Source organism: Melanaphis sacchari, unplaced genomic scaffold (genome assembly GCF_002803265.2).
Source record: "Melanaphis sacchari strain LSU unplaced genomic scaffold, SCAv2.0 Contig64_pilon_pilon, whole genome shotgun sequence".
NCBI classification, from domain to species: domain Eukaryota; kingdom Metazoa; phylum Arthropoda; class Insecta; order Hemiptera; family Aphididae; genus Melanaphis; species Melanaphis sacchari.
The window spans coordinates 961,400-986,629 of NW_020271462.1; the positions used below are offsets into that span (position 1 = coordinate 961,400).

Below are 25,230 nucleotides of genomic sequence, written 5' to 3' on the forward strand. Positions count from 1 at the left end.
CGCAGCAACAATATGGTATCAAACAGATATATATTTTTGACATAAAGTTTTATCAATTTGTTTTAAGACTTTTGTATGCGTACTTTTGGTGAGTGGTTTTTTTTTTTTTTTATATATAGATAGGAAATGGTCAATTTTTGGGATTAATTTATCAATGACTACAGTTACAAATAAGAAAACAAATAAGGTGATAAATTTGTGATTTAAAGTCATTAATAGATGTAAAATGTTACTTGGTAAGTTTTAGATCCTAGTTTGTATTTGTGTTAGAATTATGAGATTAGAATTTGAAATGAAAAGAGTTATTTTAATTAAAAGCTGGAAATTAAATGTATTTATGTAAATATTGTAACCTCAGGCAGCTTATTGTTTAAAGCAGATGATCTGTTTTGGATTATTAATTATTAATAAGATTTTTTTCGTTTTGTTTTCATAAATTTTGTTTGTACACTTTTTGTAATTCTTTATAGTTATCCTTCATAATGAGTTAGTAGTTTACCTTCTCATACAACATATTTTAGTCTTTTGAGAAGTTTATGATATTCATCACATCGAATTAAGTGGAGATTGTGGCTACAATATCCACGAGCATGGCCGTTAGACTTAATATTTTATGGATTAGTGGATGAATTTTTTTGCGTGTGTAGCGTTAACTTTAATTGTCGTATAGCTTACTATTTTTGATAAAACATTTCTAAATGTGTTGTTTAATATTATTTTGACGTTAATCTTAAGTAGAATGGTAGAGAGATACTGGATGAAAAATTGATTATGTGTTTGAAAAAATAAATATTTATTTGTTAAAAGAAAAGATAAATTAAAGAGTGTGAGAATGCTAAATAATAAAATTATGGCAGATATGGTTTTATAGATCTTATTGAAATTAAAATATAAATAGTGAATATATATATATATATATAAATTAGTAATTTTTAATTCCAACCTGCTAACTTGAAACCTTGTCATTATATAATTTCCCACTTTTTAACCATGCAAAATAAATAACAGACTATAAAAGTTTTTATACCTACAATAAAACTAATAATTTTAATAACAAAATATTCAATAACAGATTGGCAGTGGGTAGGCACCAAGTAGCGTTTTATAACTAGTTAATTGAGCACGACTAGAGAAATAATTCCATAGGATATGTATAATGTTATGCATGATTCGTTACTATGGTAGAAGTACAAATAATAAATATGTGAAAAATATTTAAAAATAACGTAAGCTTTTTCATTGAGTTTTTCAAATGTTGACATTTTCAAAGCGTTAAATAACATTTATAAATACTTGTTAAGTAAAACTTTAAGATAAAGCACTTCTAACTCCATACTTATATAGTGCTTATTAAATGATGAATGACTAACTGTTTTTTAATTTTTGTTTAACAATACTTGAGAATTTTCAAAATATCTATGAAACACGCCGAACTTAATTTATGGGATAACTAAGAAGAGCTTACATATTTTAATTTCTTACCCATAAATACTTAAAAACCAAACAGAACATTTTGATATGAAAAACAACTATATAATTATAAAACGACTAGGTTTCAAAGGAGTAAGTGGCTAAAATATATACATTTGTATATAAGTGAACATGACTCTAAACTTCCAAATAACTGACTTATACTTCAAAATATTTAAAAAAAAATCGTCCTATTATTGAGAAAAAAAATTGATTTGAGTAGCTAATTACATGCACATTATGGTGGTATACGAGTAGTTATGGCCTATGATGAGTGAAATCGCTATAATTTTATGCAGCTGTGTACGTGTTTGTTAAAAGTATGTCATACAACACCACAAACTTAAAATTAATTAAACTCAATTGCGTACGAATCGTTAAAATAATATAACAACTTTTCTTGGAAAACTTCAATAGCAGAGTTTAGAAATACCACGCGATAATATTGAAATTTTAATAAGAGGACAGAGTATTATAATATTTAACTTGCATGTTTCGTGTTATCTATTCACGCATAATAACCGTAAGTCTACGGTCTAAAAATGTTTGAGCTTATGAATATACATCTGAATGGCAATAATATAGTTTTTTTGTGTTCGAATTGTTGTGTAAAAAGTTATTATTTTGAAATATAAAAACGACGACATCAATACGACATGACTACAATTCGCATTAGCAGATAATATCCGAATTGTTACAATAACAATAAATACATAATAAAATATTGAATTAAATTAATATTTTAGAAATAGTATTGAATGGATAAAATTGAAGTCAAATATGTTAGATTGTATGGTCTTTAAGACTGAAGGGAAAAAATAAGAAGAATAAGTTTAAAAAATGTATATATAGATTGAAGATTTCGGAATAATAAAAAAATAATTTACGTTCATTATTTTTTTTAACTGTCAAATAAATAATATTTAATCGGAACAATAAAGATAATTATATTTTATATAACTTTCAGATAGCTGTGACAAAACTGTTGTGTAAATACATTTTTTTTTGAAAATAATATAATTTAATAACTGAGGTTACTTTGATGTTCTATTTCACTACAAAAAAATGATTTAAGTACACCTTTTTTTTGGAGTTTAAGATTTTTATCAAAAAAATATAAAGCCAAATTAATTGAAATATCCTTTTGATTTATGTTAATAGCAAAACAAAACGATAACGAATGAACGAGAGTACACATTTGAATGATTTACCATACTATCATATTAACTTTACGATAAAATCATTTTTATTTTCTATCTAAAATGTTAAAATGTAATAAAATAATGAATTTGGATAGCAAGTGTTTACAAAATAAACAAAATAAAGAAAATTAAAACGTTACGCCGTATTATGATATTTGGGACTTATAAATACGCGCAACAGCAGCTATATAAATTATTTTTATATAAATTAAGTGCAACGAACCGTAATCAATTAAACACTACTTTAAGATTATAATATTGCAGATTGTTTTACACACAACATATTAGAGATTTGTATTAAAAACTTTTTTAACGAAGAAATTTTAATTTTAGTTAATACATTCCTTAGTAATCGTTAAAACTTATAATAATGACATTTTTTAAACATATAACTTGTACAGTGTTATATTTATGTTTATATACACTGTATAAAAACATTAGTTGAGCTTTATTTCCGTCCCTAAAATCATTTGACTGTAATAAAATGCATATGAGAGTTTTAATAACATGTTTTAAGCAGAGAAATCGTTTGAGTTCTATATAGTTCAGAGAATTTTCAACGCATAGAAGAATTTACACACACATACACATTTATAAGTATAAAGTTAACAAGCTTTTCGATTTCAAACATATTTTTTAAATTAAAGATTTTTTTTGCTCTTTTAATTGTTTATACACGTGAACAAAAATTGTTTTTATTGTATTTGTTAGTGAAACTTGTTAATTAGTTCTAACTTTCAAATGTGTAAAATAGCAATCTGTGTATCGTAATAAACTATAAAATTCTATTACTTGTCTAAATTAATTAAAATATGTGGTTTTTATGTATATCTTGCTTGCATATACTATTATTTGTAAATTATTTGATATTGTGCATATTGTTATAGTATATTGTATATTTTAATTAGACTTTTAGTTTAAAATAGATGAACTTGAAAATAAATGATTTATGATCTCGAAATTAGTTTAAAAATCTGTTTAGTAGTTACATATTGGTACTCAACTATTTTTTGTCCTAACCTCTGAACATAATGAAAACAATTTGTTCTAAATCAAAAGGCAATACATTAACCGAGGCAATAGTATGCATCAATTTGTCTTCACATAATTGTTACGTGCGTTTTATAGCGAACGTTGTACACGCTATTTTATATTATATACACATATATAATTCTTTAGGTACGAGCTACATATCATTTATGCACGACTTCCAGAGTTTGAATGACTTGATGAATACATGTAAATAAATTACTATAAAACCTAGCAGTTAATTATTATTTTTCAAATTAAAGTGCTAGAAACTACCCTATTTTTAGTAAAAGTCTACTCGTTCTAATGTTAAAAGCACTTTGCATTGTGATCATATTTTACTAGTCGATACATATGTGTATGAGGGAATGGTCGAGCTAAATTTTTAGATTCTGGACGGGGTGATGAGAGTATGAGTCTTACAATTATGCATCTTTTTTAGTTTTTAACGGTCTTTTTTAAAGCAGTAAAAATGTTTAAATGTTTAACATTTAAATTATTTTTTGGTGGTTGATTTAATTTAATTTGTACCTAGGGAAGTCAATAGTACACAATTTTTCGTGTTTAGAAAAAAAATATTAGATAAATTCTAGAACAGCGTTTCTCAAACTGTGGGTCGCGAGTCAATTTTTGGGGGGTCGCGAGAAGTAGTATTATATTATTATTATAAGTATGTTATTAAAATTATTATTATTATAAAGTAGTGAATAAGTAATAAAAAAATTTGTTTTTTAAAACTACTTTTTTTATTCTGTAAATGTAAAACTATGGGGGTCGCGATAGATTTTTGGAAAACAATTTGGGTCACGGTCCTAAAAAGATTGAGAACCACTGTTCTAGAATATTTACGTAATAATAGTATATTTTTGCCGTAATTCATAAAAGAAGAGTTATAAAAACTTAATATTTTAACCATATATTTATGATATTAGCGTATTTTATGCATGCTATTATAATTTTCAAAATATTTTATTTACTTTCAATTATTTAATTATTATATTTTTAATTTGTATACCAGAAAGCATTAAAATTTGAAACAAGGTTCTTAAAAAGTTGTTCTTTTAATGATAGCTACAAAATTTTTTTTTTTTTTTTTTTTTTTTTTATTAGAACTTTTAGCAACAACTAGCTACAAAATTTAAAAATACAATTTCTAATGAATTAAATTGTTATGAAAATTCTTAAAAATAAGATATGTTTCGATGTTTCAAATAGCTCGATTGAGCAGAATGAAGTATGAATAGAATTTAACTATTACATTTTTGTTATAAATTAAACTTTTTTAATCAGATTTAAATTGAAAATTTTATAACTTGTATGTTTTAAAATTGATTTATAAGTAAGAAAAAATTGTAAAAAAAGGCTGAATCCAAGTTAAATCCTAAGAGATCAACAAATAATCCTTACAAATCATTTTATCTTGTTTTATTTATGCCGAGGGCATGTGTGTAAATGTGAGAAAGAATTTAATTTTTAGTATTTATTTTGAACAATTTGAATTTTTTTCGATAATTTACGTGACGCTAAAAATAGAAGAATACTTTCAAAAAAAATAAAAAAATAAAATGAAAATAAATATTTATTTATAATCATTATTAATAACTTAAAATAAAAATATCATAATATATATAGTTATACTGATTTTAATTGTATGCGTTTTATTGAAAATAAAATCGTCAATGTTAATATCCAGGAAAATGCATAAATAAATTATAAATAATACTATTTTATCTATTTCTACATTCGGTTTTATATTTATTGATTTTAGTTCAAAGTAATTTACACATATGCAATTTATCAAGTTTTTTTTTCTAATGCATTTAAATGTAATACATCAATATTTATGAACTCAATCGCATTTAATTCGATTATATTCATATAACGATTAAATATTTAGCGCTAATTCGTTCGATATTAATATTAAAATTTAACATTAATTGTCGAAACTAATTATGTGACCTAAATAAAATATAATAGATCTAAGATACAGATACCAAAAGTGTTTCGATTGACTAAAAAATAAAATTCGATATCTCGAACGACGTTTTGTTTCATGTTTCAGCTGTGACAAAGTGCCGTTGTCATAGTCGCGTAACTCGGGTGCCTTTATACCGTATTCATATTCAGTCGATTTTGTCGTGACCGTGAGTGTGTTTGTGTGTATGTATGAGTATATATTTCCCCAAGGTGCGATCATTTGTTTTTTGTTTTGTTATTTATTTTTTTTTTTTTTATCAAATATATTATATGAGAACCATCACCAACTTACACAGGGGCGGGTGCCGTATAAACGAGATCATGACAAACGATCGTTGCCATCTACGGAAATCGTGACTTACACCGACTTGGATTATTAGTTAGTTATATACCTTCACCAGTGGGAATTATAGCCCCTCAAAAGTTTACTCCATATACACTATACCATCCCGAAACCACATTTAAAATATATAGCTAGGTTATGGTATGGTAATAACCTCTTCTCCAACAAATTTGATCATTTGATTCCTAAGTATGCGAAACGAATCATCATATACTTTACACATGTCTTCCTTGGTCATCTGATTTTACTTTACATGACTACTTCTTTTGAGGGGTATGTAAAAAATACTGTGTGCATACTATCACATTATAATAAAATACATAGGATCTAAAAAAATATCAAAGTTAATGGATGTGCATAAAATATATTTGAGTTTGGAATAAATGTTGTTCGTGTGATTCGTGTGATTAAGGAAAGTTATGAATAACATGTATAATAGATGTAATTAAATAAATTTGAGGTATTAGCTTAAACAATATACATATATATTTCATGTAAAAAAGCGGGTTTGGTATAATATGTAATGGCAGCACAATTATTCAGGGTACTTACACCAAACAATTTCGAAAGGAATAAGGAGCACTAGCCGATGTTATGTTGTTGTATTTTACGTTATGCAACAATTCAGTTTACTGGAAAAATGTTGAATATCTATTACTTGGAAGTGTTCTACAGCTCAATATCTATGTATATCGTAATGAAAAGAAATCACGTTTGCTTTCAGATACATGAAAAACAATAATAGTTACGATCGATTTTTATCGGGAGTGCAGATGCTGTATCTAATATCAGTGTTGTGGTTTTTTGGAAAAAAGTATTGAGTGTAGGCACATCTGAATTTTAATATATAACTAAATAAGTTGTAATAATATTATTAATTACTCTTACTATACATTTACAACTGTTATTGTATATACCTGCATTTATTAATATAAATTTAAATTTAATATTAGTTAAGCAAATACTTATTTAGATTATAAATTTTAAATTATTGAGTTTAATATTAGTATATTTCACGATATATCATTTATATGTATACTCAAATGAAATTATACATCATTTTATGTTGGAAAAGTTAGTTTAGGTTAGAAAATGTTCTCCTTTGACGATCTGTTTTCGGTTTTCTTGATTGATTATTATCACTTGAATCGTGTAGATGTGTGCTATAAGCAGCGTTTAACATTTGGTTTGGTTCATCAAACGATTGTTAGGTTAAATAAATCTAGTTTAAAAATATATTAATAATATTGTCTTTAAATCTGTGCTTAAAAAGAGATTAATCAGACTAATTTTTTTCTGTATTTTGAGTTAAATAATGGAGAAATGTTTAATTAATTATTATTATTATTATTTTTACTATAATTTGAGTATATTATTATGAATTATACACAAAGGTCATCGAAATTTCATTAAAAATATTGTGTGAATGTATAGATTGTACATAGAAACAAAAATTATGTGATATTATAATGTAGAGAGTAATTTTATTCAATTTTATTCTTATTAGCACGCTCTTTTCCTTCAATAATGAATTTATTAAAATTTCTAATTTTTAGAACTTTTGGAATGCTCAAGTACCATTTTTTTTTATTTAGATACATTGGCATTTTATACAATTCAAAAGTTGTGAATATACAATTTTTCTTTTTTTTCTTTTTTTAAATGAAAATCACATCATTTTTCTGTTAATGTAAAAATATATTTTTTTAAATGTCAAAGCATCTAAATCAAAATTTTGAGTAGTTTCTAAATTATAAAACTATAATACATGTTAAAGATACAAAAATTTAGTTGGTACTGGGTTTGTATATACACATATAACATGTAAAACCAATTTAATATTTAGTTCACATTATTTATTATAATTGAACAATTTGTATTAGGTATAAAATCCTTTTATATTTATATTAATAATTACATTTTTTTTTAACTATCTTTGTTCACGTATATTTAAATTTATTATCACTTAGGTTCTAAAATGAACCTTAGTACATAAAATTTAATATTTCAAAAATGATAGAAATTAATAATTTGAATTTAAATGTATAGAGATCGTTAAAAAATAATTTTCTTATTTGGAACACAGAAGTTTGTGTCACCTTTGAGACTTATATTAAAAAATATATGAAAGCAAACACAATTGTATATATTTATGTAAGCATTTAAAAATATAGCATGTAAGACGTGCAACTTAAAAATTCTGAAAATCAGAATTCAACTAAATTCAGTGGATAAGTGTGTCCTGCAGTATAACAACTTTTATAATAAAACTGCTGCTCGTCCGCTTATTAGACTGTCGGTGTGATAAATAAAAACGAGCTGCTGCCAGTGTAAATCACAATAACTACTGTCATATTAAACAACGGAAACCAGAAGATATGGACATCTTACGTAAAACATAATTATTCGATTTAAACTATATTATAATGCATTTTGGATAAAAAAAAATAAAGGCTATAAGATAATATTATTTATACTACATAAGAACGATTTCTAGTTTTTATTCAGTATATCTTCCGAGTAATTATATCTACGACGTACAATATTTTATGTAGACACTCGATCCGCCTCAAAACACGTGTAATATTATATTTTGTAGTAACACGCGGTGACTACCATAAATAATAATATTATTATAATGCGATGCGAAATATGCGAAATGAACTTTGGACACGACCTCGTGTCCGGTCGGCGGCGGGTTTTTACGATCGCGGGTGTGATACACACACACAGATAGTGTACAATATACAGATATAACGACACGATAATAATGTAATAATTTAATAATATCGCCGTATTAACATATCATTAAAAATGCATGGCGAGGGATATCAACGAAATATTTCAGCTGATGGCTGTCGGACGGGACGCCACGATTTCCGCGGAGAATTAAAACGGTAGCGGTTTCCGATGGCGATAGTGGCCCAGCGATAGCGTGCCGGAAACGATTCGGATCATAACCGCGTTTGCACGGTTCCGGTCGGTGGCGTGGTGAAGTGTTTAAATAATTCGGGCAAATAATTTCCAGGAATACTACTCATCCGCCCGACACTTACGTATTCTCTGTCAGCCCCATTCGTGCACACGTTTCGATAAACCGTTTACCCGTTCTTTGCATTCGCTTTCGATTTCTTTGGTCGAGTCGCGACGACGTTTCGTTGTCGATAAACAAAATAATAAAATCTGTTGTGTGTATATAATTATATATATATATATATATATATACCGTTATTGCGGTAGGTTAATAATCATTTAGCTCGACGCAATTGTTTTGATTATTATTGATATTAATATTATTGCCATAATCAAATACCTTATTACATCTCTTGCCTGTAACTATAAAATAAATAACCGGGACACGTTCCCTTACGACTACGGTCACCACGCCACCGGTATAATATAGTTTGATATATCTGAGCAGAACTCGCGCGTAAAATATTTAAGCGTTATATAATGACTGAAGTATTTTAACGCCCGTGTATTTATATTATGGGATTGTAATTTATGCAATAATAGTGTTGAATGTTGTTCAATCGATGTGTTATATCCAGTAACAATATTGTTGTTGACAATCATAGTGTTTATATTGACGACGTTAATGTATAGAGCTCATACAGGGAGATATTTTAAATCGATGTTAGAAAAAACATTATAAGAAACCCATAATTTTTATGTTTAACGACGAAATAATTATATGTACTATGTACGATGTGACGATAGTTATTTTAAATGTTTGCTTAAGTAAATTCAAAATATGTATATTATCATAAATAACAGATCCCCCCCACAAAAAAAAAAAAAAAAAAAAAAATAGTGTTTTACTTTAGAACTTGAGAAAAAAACAATTTTTGTACGTAACGCGTGTCTGAATCGATAGATGTTGTCTTACAGTATTGATAAGAACATCATCACTTGAACTGCAGTGCATTCGCCGGCCGGTCGGTAATACAATATTACCATGCAAATCGTGTTAAGTGCTCTTAATTTATTACCACGTAACTCTACACTCGTATTACACGGCAAATACTTTAAATACAATCTTGAATTAACGTCATTGTAGTCTCTCGCTCAATTTATTATCATATCGGCTTTTGGACGCGAACCGCTTGCCCAGACCGTTGTTGACGTTTTCTTGACATGTTTTTTACAGCCTCATCCCGTAATCTGACTGGCTACACGTCGTACCTTTGAGTGTGGCGAATCGCACTAATGACTCCATGTAAGATGAGACGTCAATTTACTCAAACCGAGTACACCTGACATATTAATATAAATGGTTGAGCTGCTGCAAGAAGCGTGGCGTGTAAATACGACTAACTAGCAGGATATTTGCTCTTTAATTTAAAACATATAATATCTGGTTATAAGTTGGTTAATTAAGAAATTTCTATTAGGTTAAATATTTTACAATTTATTTTCGTCCATATCATTACTTCAGATTATAACTATCATTGTAGTCAAAAGTCCTATGTCTTTAAAAAGTTTAAAATATGATAAAATCGTTCACAAAATCATTATGATATTTCACTAAATATACTTTTGAAATTCATAAAATAATTGAAATATGCATTAAAAAAAATTAAAAATGTGCAGTTAAATAAATGGTCTCATTTAGTTATAGAGAATATTTGTAATAAGTAAATGATTGGATTGTCATATCATTTTGGAAATTAAATAAAAAACGAATTTGTTTAAAATTATTTCGTATGTATAATGTTCAATAAAAATAATAACTATTTTTAAAATATATTATGAATAAATAATTGTTAAATATTTTTTTATATGCCGATAAAAAAACATCAATAATATATTTGTTGCTATTTTTAGATATTTTCCATAAGTTCTACTTATATATTATGACTATGATACATTATGCCAAACTCATAATACTATACAAATCACATATAAAGCATTATCATGTGTGTAATAATTCAAATGGTTATATTGAATAGAAACATTATATAATACTTACTTGTTGTTTTGTGATATAGATTGGTTTGTTTAGTATTAACCAGGTAACGGTTTCGTGACACGCAGGAACCGTAGTAGAACCGTCATACGTCATGTAATAATGAGTGGCAGGCAACAAATCGGCGACTGACAATCGTTTTACAGGAACTTCGTCACCTAAGTACAGATACAATATTTATAAACCGTATAATTGCGTTCGCGCGGTAATGGCGGGGTCAGGTGTGTTTATATATGTAATGATATGCTCACATATGATTGTTAATTACATATACATAAAATTCAATCAAATAAATTAACGGTCAAGTTTTCACACGCAGACTAAATCCTATAAACATCCTTTCGCCACTGATAAAAGAAAACTACTTATATTATATGGTCACAAGGGGATTGACACATGAGTTGTGACAATGGCTCTCAAAGGGTGTGAACCAATTTCGTTAGCCACCAGAGACAAGCCATGGAACAATGAAGCTCTCTGTCGTCTAGAAGAAAGACTATTTCTTCGAAAAACGCTAAGTTCTTTTTTTGATGGCATCGTCTGCGACTCTGGCTGGCTTGACCAGGTCGTCTTCTCTCTGCAGTGCACGAGTACCAGCCAAACTATCGAGTGCATGAGCACCGACAAAAATTATGAGTGCAGGCGCACCAGACAAGTGAGCAGGAGCTCTTCCCAAAACCATCATACGACATACACACAAGACTCTGCGAGCGACAGCTGGACTTCTTTCTTTTTCTAAGTTAAATCAGTGTTGTTTTTCTTATTTAAATTTAAGTTTTCCTTAAGTTATATCGTAATTTGTGTCATCTTGCATCTTTCTCCGAAGAACGTACTATAAGTATTCACTGTGGCGAATTAGGTAAGGTGTATGTCTAAAATACTAATTGTTAGTACAGGTTATGTTACTATCTAATTTGTGTAACGGTGTATTTGATAACATTCTTGAATCACGATCTCGAGAACCCTCTAAAGAACAGGAGGAAGGTAATAACATGAGAACAAGTATACTCAATACTTATTAATACCGGACTTACATACAAGGCTTGTGTGCTTTGTGTCAGTCCGGCCGCATTCATACTTATACCTTTTATCCTACTACTTTATAATTTTAAATATTAACTTTAATTTCCTTTTTTGTGTTATTACAATGTGAATTTGAAAATTTTCAAGTACATTCTGTGGTTCAACTCCGCGATGCGTATATTAGTGTTATTAATTGTTATTTATATGTATATAACGTGAAATATTAAGTATTATATGGTTATATGCAGATGCGTAAATAATCAATACGCCAATAAACGGTAAGCAAATGGACGTGAATGTATGAAAAATTGTACTCCGATATTCTACACAATTAATAAAATTTAAAACAAAGAAACCGGAAAGTTTATAATATTTCTTAATGGTAATAATTTAGGACGAGTTTGTGTTATTTTTAACTATGTTATTTATATCGTCTGCTATACTATATTACCTAGGTATATCTTATAAGAAACTTTGATTTCTCAGAATATTCTTATTACAATTGAACCTACACCCTGAATATGCGAAGTATTTTATCGAGTTTTTTTGAGATTGTTAATATAATATAACATTATTGATAATAACGAAAATAAATTAATCAAATCAATTTGATTTTTTAACTTACCACTATATTTGATCATGTCCAAATGATCGGTGAGTATCCGTAATTCTGGATTTGATAAATCTCCAAGCTGTAAACAAAAAAATTAATGTCAGTGTGTTTTTGGTTCTTAACAGTTTTAAATTATTATAATTAACTTTATTATAAAATAACTTGTTTTTACCTATACTAAAATCTCTTAGAATAATTTTCTCATACATTTTCTGCATAAACTGTATAATATTTTCTAATACTTAATAAATATGACATTATGTTGAAAACATTTTGTTTGTCACGTGATATTCAGTGAATCTAAATATATAATGTATTTGTATAACACTAAAATAAATGACTAATATATGAACTTTAATACATGTTATTGTTGTATATGGTATACCACGTGTCCACGGAATAAAAATAAAATCGAGGATGGGTATTAAGTATTAATAAATCAACCGTAAATTAAAGACTTAAGCAATGTGGAAGGTTATGATTTCGACAAGAAAAATTATAAAAATAATTAACTGGTTCATGGAAATCATTTTCATGGATGTCTATTGTATTCGTTGAATGGTGCTCACACACATAATAAATTGAAAGTTTATGAGGATCGTCGATGTTACGAAATGTAAAAAAATAATTTTATGCAATCTCATTTGATTCGCCTCCATAATGCTTAACTTAAAAGTAGTAGAATTTTAAAAATTCTGATTAAGGTACTTTAAAATAATTTTTTTTTATTTAATAAAAGATTCGATGTTATATTTCGTGAGAAAAAAGTAAAATGAATAATTGAAACATATGACAAACTAATGGAAATATATCAATATTATAATAATTAAAATATAATGCAATAAGTAGTATATTTTAATCTAATTAAAAATAATGGTAGGGCTACACACGACTTGTGAAAAAAACATGTGGTAGGTAGCACACGAAAAGAATACCCTTTAATAAACCTACACTAGTTTAATAGTATATTATGTACAATGCCAAAAATAAGTCTGAATTGCATAAAATAATGATTGTTTACACTGTAAAAAGACTTGACCAACGTGATAATAATTCATATTTTTATAAATATAATGTTATTATGTTAGTGCTTGTAGAAAAAACTTGATATCAATATGCGATAATTGCACGTGTTAAAGTTAGGTACATACTTACCTATGTCATCTTGTTAAAGGTCATGGATAATGTTTTATGTTTACGTCACGTGAAAATTAAATTGAGGACTGACCACTTAAAACGATCAAATACTCAAAATTGAAGTTTATATATATTAAGTATAACTATTATGTGTTATATAATATTATACTATTATAGATGATATACATTATTGTTGTTGGTAAATATGGATATTGATTTCGTGTCAATATTGTACAGACATTTGAGAGTTGTTGATTAAAATAAAATAGGTAGACTGTTTTTACAATAGTATTATTATTATAATGATGATCAATAAATTGTATACTGTAGGTAATGTGAGTAGTGAGTACCTACATAATAATATTATTTTTAACGATATTTTTAAGAGTTTCATTTGAAGCTTTAGGTTTGACGTTGCGCTCGTTATTTTCTTGTGCTTTATTTTTCTTAAGAACACTATTTTATGTTGCAAAACAAATAACTCAACTTGAATATATTTCACATGATCAATGCACGGTTAATTAAATTTATTGCGCTAGATACATTAAAAAAATAGCACATTTTATTTAATATGGGTACTATTTTAATTAAACTGTTTTAGTGCTTTGAAGCACATCTTAATATACCATTATAAGTAAATATAAGTAATTTTTAATGCTAATTTTAATAATTTTAAGCTACATGTTTATGTACACAAGAAGAACAAAACAATATAATATATCGAAATATTGATATCAAATCATAAACGATGATATTAATGAGTTAAGAGTGTTAAGACAATTATTAGACATCCAATATAATTGAAACAATTTGTTTTTGCATTCATTATAATCGATTAGAATTGATTTGTACTATTACAAAATATTCAAATAAATATCAATATTTTGAATATGAATTACGAAAATTTGACTCATAACATAAATACATTAACTAGTAAACATAAATTTAAGAATTATAAACTTGTTATTGAATAAAAAAAAAAAAATGTTGAATTGCATTGAATTATTGCGCAAGAAATATTTCTTTCTTAAAAAGATAAAGATAAAATAATAATAATTATGATAAGTTATTATTAATAAATAATAACCTATATATTTATACTAATTTATAAATAATATAATAATTAAATGCAGTCAATATCAATATGTTAGGATGAAGATTTGAACAAGATCAATTAATAATTTATATGTTAAGTATATCAAACGATTTATTTAAAAAAAGTGATATTTATTAAGTTAATACGATAATATTTTCAACATTGAATTCATTTATCTGGTAAATTTTATAAAATTATTCTAAAATATAAAAGTGAATCGTATATAGATGTCTGCTACATTAATTATTTCATATACATTTATAACGGAATGAAGAGTTATGTACTATTTATGATAATATTGCTTAAAAAAACATACATACAATAATTATTAAAACATTTTAATACAAATTAATTAAGAAAAACAAATATTAATTTATATCATCTCAATATCTTATTCTAGTTTTGAATAAATCTTATAAGACTCTTATGAATGCACTTATAGGCTTAAGTCACTTATAATAAACTAATTACCAAGGGTGAGCTATAAACTTTACCTCAAATATTTTAAACACATAACTGCTAAATTATGCACAATCAACAATTATAAATAGTTAAGCAGTGTATGTATATATTCTTCATCAAATTTCTAAAACCGAATTGCCCTTAAGAATTTAATATTTAAAATAGATTGGACAATACACGATTACCCAATATTTAATGATGGCTCGTAGAGTACACGGTGCACATTTGTTATTATCATATCGTTTTTGGCAATAATAACAACAATTATACTTTAAACTTTTTACTTTTTTTTTTTACTTTACTATTTTAGTAACATTGGTTTTATTTGTAACACATAGATTAGGAGATTATACCTTAAAGCTCGTGTTTTTAATATTATAATATAATAAATTTCCAAAAATCAAACAATATTTTTGCTATTTTTAAATATAAAAAAGACCTTAGTTTTTATTTATTTTTTTGATATTTTACTCACAGATATCATTTAGAGATGGATGATATTATATAATCTGTAGAACATTGTTTTACTTATAGAGTGGTTCTTTGAACAGTAAACATACATATTATTTCTAAAAGTATAAACATTTTTTTATACATTTTTCTAAGTATACAATGTCCATATAATTATATAAAATCAAATTTTGGACCAATGATAACGTGGGTTACTAGTAAAATGTTTATTATTTTACTAATCTAAATTTTAAATAATATCTGCAGTTTCCAATTCATACAAAATTCAATTTTTTATAATATGACATTTTTATACTGAATTAAAAATATTTTTGTCAAGGTAAAACCTTTGAAAAAGGTAACAAAAAAATTATTTTGTAATAAATTGAAAATATTTTAATATATTTTTATATTTTTTCAAGTTGTTTATTTGTTTTAATGGATTTACTAAGTATAATTAACCAACTATATATATTTTTTTTAGTACAAAACCATATCCTTTTTAATATATTGTATAATATATAACTGACTAGTTATACTATTTCTTATACTATAATCAAAGTAAATTTAATATAAAACTTGAAAATATCAAAAACTGAACTATGTTAAATTTTCAAAACAAATAAAAATACTAATAATAACGAAAATATATTTATAAATAAATTTACACATGTACGAAATGCGGTCGCATGGAAGACGGTTTTCGATTTGACGAGTCATGAGAGCCATTTAGTGATCGATGTGTGTGACCAAGATAACAACCACAGGTGCAGCTAGATGGTGAATGTTGTAGTGATTTCATAAGTTTTGTTCGAAGAGTTATGAACGTCTGTTTCTTAGAACATAATATGGACGGTAGGTTTATTTGCCAAAGACAGCGGTTGAGAAATAACATGACTACAATGCTTTGAAAAGTTATTAATTTTTAAGTTTTTATCATAACACTTTTTGAACTACAATATATGTATGCTTATACTTTATACTAAAATCTCTTTCTCTCTCTCTCTCTCTCTCTCTCTCTATCTTCTATTTCAATCTCTCCGAAGACTTTTAGTCGCCATGGTAAAATGGCTAACGCCTAACATGTCAAGTTGTACACTAATAGTTAGTTTAAATGGTTACCAATTTTCAAAAAGTAATAAAATTTCGTTTTCTGAACTAACTTATTAACTTATTTATAAATCAGATAATATTACAGATTTTTGATTGATTGATATTGTCATACAAAGTTTTTTGTTAAACAGATATTTAAAATGTGTACTATACATGTTTACTTTAAGTATTATAAAAATATAATGTAGATTTAAATATATAATATATATATATATATACAGTAAAATCATTCAAATAGACATATCTCAATATTGGATAATTTCTTGAGAACTGGTATATTTTCATTAATTTTCAATGTAAAAACCGACGGACTTCTATTTTACCCTAAATGTAAAAATAATGACAAAACGGCGGCAGAAAAACACTAAAGCGTTTTATCGGAATTTTTTACAATACGATAGGATTACGACGCATAACATAAAAACGGAAACCCAGGAGTCTGCATGTTAGCAGAAAAGTTTCGCATAGGGTAAATACAAATCGCAGATATTGTGTTTAATAAACAAGAAATTTATAAAACATGAGTTGAAGATGGAAATTATGATCGTAAATTTAAAAAAAATTAAGTAAAAAATGTGAAATCAATGTGATTGCCTCTGAATAGTGGATACAATTTCAGTGATCAAGGGTGTCCGCTATTCAAAGGTTTCACTGTATAACAATATTTAATTTAGATTAGATTATTTTTCTTTCAAATCGAATAAGTCAAAAATAAGTTGTTTTATTTTCGATAAAAAAAAAAAAAAAAATACGAGTTTGAGCATATTAAATGTATGCACATTGTATTTACGTTAAGGAAAAATGTTTTTAAAAATAATTTCTGTAAATTATATTTGTAAGACATATTATATTTTTAATTTAAAATTCGTATTTAGATCAAAATAACAAAAAAAAAAATAAAATAAAAAAAAAAAACTAATTTCAAAAGACGTAGAAAATATTAAAATAGTCATTAAAGATTAAAAAATGAAAAATATTTGGTAAAATTACTAAGTTAATCTGACCTATTCGAAAATTTGTTTTTGAATAATCATAGGTGTAAACAATTTTTTACTATAAACCAGTATTATGATATGTAATTTATTTTTAGATATAATTGGATGTCATGATAAGTAATTTACAGGCAGATCATACGTTTTTAAGCATTATTATTATTATTGCGATCATATTTTATCCGTTAACTAATCACACAATGACATACTGAGCAGTTTAGTTCAACCCAAAGCTAACCCATATTTCTGCGTTGACCCAATGAGAATACCGGAAAACACTGTCACCTACACTATTTAATATGCGCAATCAAAATAAAGGGGCTTAATACAATTGTTGCATCATCGGTTGATATTTTTTGTCCGCAGCAGTTACGATAATTATTTCTGTATTTTGTCATAACATATCGTTTTAATATATTATGCCCGGTTCCCGAGTCTCATCACTTTTTCTCATGTGGAGTTCGCGTAGTGTATTGTAAATACAATGACCACATTTTGACAAATAACACGCTTCGCATTAATTTTATTTTGAAAAATTATAATATTTATACAATATACAACCAAAATACGAATTAATCCATTCAGTGAAGTATATATGGAGATTTTTCGTTTGTCAAAAACATGAAATATATTTTCATCATTATTTGGGAGCTCTAATATAATAAGAGAAATTCCTCGGAAAATTAGATATCATCTAATACATACATTATAAAACATAATATTGTAAACACTTATCGTTCGTAATATTAAAATTATATGACTTGAACCCATTTCAATAAAAAAGAGAAAGTAGGTGACCTTTTTGTTGTGAAGTAGATATCAAGTGTACCTCTATATTGAGTAAGTTAGTGTAATGTATATTATATTCAATTTAAATTCAATAATAAATTGTAAAAATTATTATATATGAAAACGATCTGTCAGCCCAAATTAATAAGCATATTTTCTGATAAATTTATATAAAGATCAAAATAATTTTTTTCTATTTACTTAATACAATAGGACAAATTAATATTTGACAAAAATATTAAAATTGAAAATGTCATTGCGTGTGTTGTAGTATGATAAAACGCAACAAAAGTTTTAAGTACTTAGCTATAAACACGATATTAAAATTAAAAATGAATATCCTTCATTTAAATAAATATGCCTCAAAATATCTTTAATACTTTTAAATAGCTCTAACAATAACTTATGAAGAACTTTATATAACACTATCGAGTTTTTTAATTGAGCAAAATGTTTTCAATTGACATTTATGAAAAAAAAAAAAGAAAATGTCAAATTTTTATTTATGTATATCCAACAAAAAAGACAATGTATTTTAAAATTATACTCTGTATAGGAAAATCAAGCATAAAAATTTTAAATGTGTATTATTATTTGTTTTTGAGCATGGAACCAAAAACCAAGATTTTGTCAAAAACTGGTTTTGCGTAAAAATTCACTTGTATCTTTAATTTCGTAGCTATTTAAAAAAAAAAAAAAACTATATATTTTTTGTTTTTAATCATTCAAAGCACCAACTAAATTTAATTTCTAAACGATTTTTATCATTAAAGTTGAAAATAAATGTATTATTGACCCTAAAAGGGTTTAACATTACACCATAGTAAAATCAATATGTATATTCACCGCTTTGCTTATTATTTGTAAAGGTATTTAGTTTTTAAAATGTTTTTTTTTTCTGTAAACATTAATAAAATTATAATTTTAAAAGTAAAAACTTTGTGGATAAATATTTGTTTTATTAAAATAAGAGTTTTGAAAATTAAGTAAATATATATTTTCATCGATATCATCATCAAAAACATATGATTTATAAACAGATGGGTGAAAAATTACTTGTAAATTTAGTTATTTATGATCATTTATATTTAGAAGGATTAAATATAGTGAAATTTTGAATAATTGTTTAAACAAAACAAGATAACTATAGTTAAAATTAGTTTTTTTGATTATTTTGGTTAGTTTAATTTGCAAACGGTAAATGTTAATTGCTTATGTTGAGTTTTTATCAATTGAATTGTTGTTAAAATTTTGTTTTTTTCATATATATATATTTAATTATATTAAAAAATTTAAATAGAAAAAGTATCGCATTTTTAAGAAACAAAAAAAAAATAATGATAGAAATTATATTTTTATTTTTTAGTTAAAGAACACTATTTTTTTTTAAGATTTATAAATTATTATAATATAGGATCTTGTATATATATATATATATATATAAACTAATAGTTTACCTGTGTGAAAGAAAAATTACATACTATTTTGTTTCTAAATCATGTTTAGTTTTATAAAAACGTATTCTAATTGTTTAATTATTAATTAAAAGTTATTACAGATTTTGACTGAAATGAGCAGTTCTTTAATTATTTACACACGGAATTAAGATTTAAATGGTATCAGTAACATTAATTTAAAGTGAAATGGTTGTGTTATTATTTTTCAGTTGATTTTTTTGTATTTACTTATTTTAACGTCTACAGATATATAACAACGTAATTCTAATTTTAATATAAAACTCTTAAACTATTTTAAGGCTAATAATGTCGAATAATTTTTAATAGTCTAAACGTCTGTCTTATATTGTGATTTTATAATTTTTTACCATGAAAAAAAAAATTCCATCTTTAAGCAAATATATATAGTCAATAGAAAAACATATTTTCAATGTTTTTAACATTTAGTTGAAGCATGTAATTGAGTACAAAATGTGTACAATAGAAGTGATTTAGTTTTTTTCGGTGAAATTTGTAACATAAAATGCATTTAATGCAACAATAATCAATTGATGATAATAATATGTACTACTATGATTATTTTTTATTTATTTTTAGTCTTTATTATAAATTATATGTATATATATATATATCATAATATTTCTTAATATCATAATACCTACCGTCAATAATAATATTTAAATGCCAAAATGTAAATACCTAGCTAGTATCGGTAATGCCTAATATAAATAACGATATCGTTAGTGTTTAGGAATTTATGTTATACAATATAGGCAATGTTATAAAAATTAAATATTTTGACAAACCATTCACATCCATTGTTTTATTTTTTATTATTATCTTAATAATTACTTGCAGAAAACAATATTCATCATTCTGTTTAACTATATAATATTAAAATAAATTGGATATGAAATTTAAAGCCACAGTACACAGAGAAATCGATGAACTATTAGGAAAGTGTATACTGTAATATTTTATTATTTTATACAATAAATGTGTGCGCGTATACTAATATTATAGTAAATAAGTTATCCGTTATTGCGATTTATATTGTACTCGTATACCTAGTATAATACTACAAATATGTACTCAATGAATGGCTCTCTTGTATCTTTTATAATATTATATACGATCGTCGACATATCATAGAGCTTGATAGTATGTTATTGTTAGTACTTACTGATTAGAATGGTTAGATAGATTGATTTTACAACGCAAAGAGTTATTTCTAATTCGAAAAAAAAAAAAAATAAAAAAAATTCAACAGACATTTTTATCAATTATGACTGAAAAAATAGAAGTTATTTATCGTTAATACTGAGGAAATATTACTAAATTCATTATTAGCGGAAAATAATGGGTATCATCGTTATTTCTTAGTCGATGACTTATGTCATATACAGTCTAATTCGATTGAAATTATTGTTATTGACTGGTTATTAATGGGAATTTCTTAATCTATGACCAAAATAATATATATGTATTATATTGTATGGACAGAAATCAGCTATAGTGGTAGTAGTGGTACACATTATTACACATTACTTAGAAGACGCTGTATTTTTATTCCAATTTAATAAACTTCAGAAAACTGTATGAAAAAACAAGCAAGGAAATATTTTCAAAACGTTTCTATTATACCAATATCACTGTGGTTATTTTATTTATTTCATTGAAAATATAAAAATATCTTAGGTACTTAACTATCTACATCTGGTATAGCCCCAACCTGGATTATAATATAATATAATATAAATATTTCAGATATGTAATTTAAATTTCATATTTTTCATTGTATGACATAAGCGTCAAAGGCACAACAATTACATATCATTTTCGCTAACATTTGTAGAATAAAAGCTCCAATCTAATATTACATATCTTTTATACCTAACGTATGACATAAGCACCAAAAGTATGATGTTTCGATCTTATAAAAAATTGTCAATAATAAACATACAAATAAATATAACTTTAATTAATTAGTTGATTTTTTTAATACAACTTTTTTCACATATTCCAAATAATTTGTTTCGCGATCTTGGTATTTCTTCCATTATACAATTATTTATTTTCATACACCTCATTGAAACATTATAGCAGGCCATTTTTCGTAAAAATCTATATTTTTGATCTTTAAATTAAATACACGCAACATCTTTATTAGTAAAAGTTTTTTGTAAAATTAATTTTAACGAATGACGCTTAAATGAATACTTACGAAATAGGTACTAACAATAAGTTGTATAAAACAAACTGCTCACACACTGTCCATGTGACAATCTATCGTAATCAGATAATAAATTTGTCGATTAAGATTAAACGTTTGGAATTTTTGAACATTGAACTATATACTTAGTTCTAAATTTAATATATGTATGGCATACCTATGCTTCCTAGGAATTTGCCGCTTTCGTACGATACGACTTTTTTTCTTATCACATTTTTGCACTTATATCTTTCACTGTTCTCATTCGTAAAAATATCATTATCATTGCAATTTAAAATATGAATCAGGTAAAATACAAACACGGTCTGCAATGTTCCAGACACGCTTGGAGCAGTTTGTGAGCCGTATGTGTATGGGTATCGTTTTTGTGTGGTTTATAAGATTAATAATATCCTTGTTTCTAGAATATCTATACCGTAATATACCCAAAATACTTAAATTAACAGTTTGGTACATATATGTCGATTGGGAGAGGGGGTGGGAAGATGGGTAATGGTCTAAATAGTTCAAATTACTGATTACGAGTTTACGACAACAAAATATGCATTTTCATTAACGAAGCTGTTACTTAATTATAGATCGATTTAATATTCAGTTTTCATAGTTCGCGTTCATATGGTTAAATTGTGATGTCGTCCTAGAATTAAATATTATACATATGTCTATGTTAAAAATAACTCATATTCGTATGTCTACACTGTTTAAATTTTATAATAACTACAATCATTTAAACTTAAATATTAATAGCAATCCAACACCGATTTTTTTCTAAATTTCATTTTACTATACGTAATACCAGACTTTTCTGTAGTATACTTTTTCATGATTTTTCATAATTCAGTGTTTGTATTTATTTGTATACTGAACTCTTATGATTAAAGTTAACAGTGTTTAGTTATACGTAAATTTGATTATCTCAAATGGAGAACAGAAGAAACATATACTTTATTTTATATCATTATAATAAAATACAATTTTAGCAATGACAATTAAAATAATTATTATAATGTAAGTTGAGTGATTGGTCTATTACTTCTCCAATATTTATAATTTGAAATAAATCATTTTGTCTGATAAAATACATAATAATAAGTAATTAATTATTTGTTAAAAAATTATGTATGATGAATATTAGTGTTTTTTTTCAATTTCTTAATGTATAAGTAAAAAATATTTTGTATTGAAAATATATTCACGAAAAGTCAGATTTATGCAGACGATAAATCTGTGCTCACGATTATGCAAAAATTATGATACACATGTTTTTAGTATGGTTGATATTTGTTGTATTAAAAAAAAAAAACTTAATTTCTGTTTATTGAGATTTTATATATTATTGATATACCTACACGTAAACGTGAAATTCTAATACGAACACAATAATAATATAATAGTATATTTTTGAATTAAACAAGTTTTGTAAACAATTTCCGGTTAGTCCAAAGTATAATCTGATCACATCTATATTTTGTGCATCGAAGCAGTTTATTTTTTTTTTTTTTAATCAGAATTTCATAGAAAAATCATTGTGTTAATGGTAGTGAATGTCATTTTGATAAAACATTTTAGATCTATTTTATCATGTTACATTGTAAGTTACGTGCAAGTACAACTCACTCGTGTTCATTGTTATATTATTTTTAAGACTTTTTTCTAAGAATAAAAGCCTTAAAATGAAATACTACTCTTTCTGATGTCACTAGACATTTATTGTTTTTCATTATTTTTTTTTTTTTTTTTTGTTACTTTTATGAAATGTTTGATATAAGTACATACAAATAGTGTGTTATAGAATGGTGTTAATTGTTAAAGAGGGTTCTGGATAAAAAAAAACAAAAAAAAAAAAAACTCGACAAACTTCTTAAAATATCACATATTTTTAAATGTATTAATTGTATTATACTATTAAAACGTGAATCACTTTCTACATTGATCAAAAAATTATGTATTCTCAACTAGCTTGGTTTTTATTTTACATTTGCTCATATACATTGATGATTTAAGATAATTATTTATAAATCCAATGAGGTAATTTTACCAAGGTTATTTATATATAATAAAATACTTAAAATTCTATTTTATAAGTTCATTGTTATTAAAAATTTAATAATCGATAATGGAAAATTGGACACGCAACAATTGATATCAGATAATTGACATTCAATCGCAAGAAAGTTGTATGCTACCTACTTAGTGAATGATGATTTATCGCAACAATGGTTTAATTTATTTTATCTAAAATAATTTAATTAATGATTTTCTTGTTGGTCCCGAGTGAAATGATCAAAATATTGATTTTAAAATAATTCTAAATTTTCATGTAAAAAAAAAAAAAAGCTTTATTCTTTCAAATATTTTATTACAAGCAGTTTTAAATTTAAATTCAATAATCAGTCCACTAATTTTCATTTTTTTTCTTTTCTAAATGTATTTATCGATAAAATCAGTATTTGTCCTCAATAAATTCCTCAATATTCTTACATTTATTTATATTTTTTTTTTATTAGCTTTTATATTATAATCGTTATTATTACTTTATATTAAAATCATTGATATGGATTGTTATATATTTGTAACCACGCACACAGTAAATTATATTGTTATATAATGTATTTAATATTTATAATGACTGTTAAGCTGTTATAAATAGTCTTTACTAGGGTCTAATAAAAAATAAAAAAGATTTTTTGTAAACAATTATTATTTTTTATTATTAACTTCTACGCGATTGTGTTATTAGTTAGACGGAGTATTTCAACAGGTTAATATAGAAACATTGAACATTATTATGAACATTGAATATCAAACAATTGAAAATATTGGTAAAAAAAAAAAATAAAGAAAAGTCTAAAAAAAGTTATAGCTTGTGAATGAT

General features: G+C 25.2%; 1 protein-coding gene across 1 annotated transcript in view; it reads right to left on the reverse strand.

Annotated features, from left to right (window-relative positions):
• LOC112600431 (carbonic anhydrase-related protein 10) overlaps positions 1 to 25,230 on the reverse strand; it is a 191,790-nt gene that overhangs the window by 7,232 nt on the left and 159,328 nt on the right. Inside the window, exons 7-8 of the mRNA XM_025347646.1 lie at positions 12,639 to 12,705; positions 10,994 to 11,148 (exon numbers count right to left, since the gene is read on the reverse strand). Coding sequence (XP_025203431.1) covers positions 10,994 to 11,148; positions 12,639 to 12,705 — 222 coding nt within the window. The remainder of the gene's footprint in view (positions 1 to 10,993; positions 11,149 to 12,638; positions 12,706 to 25,230) is intronic.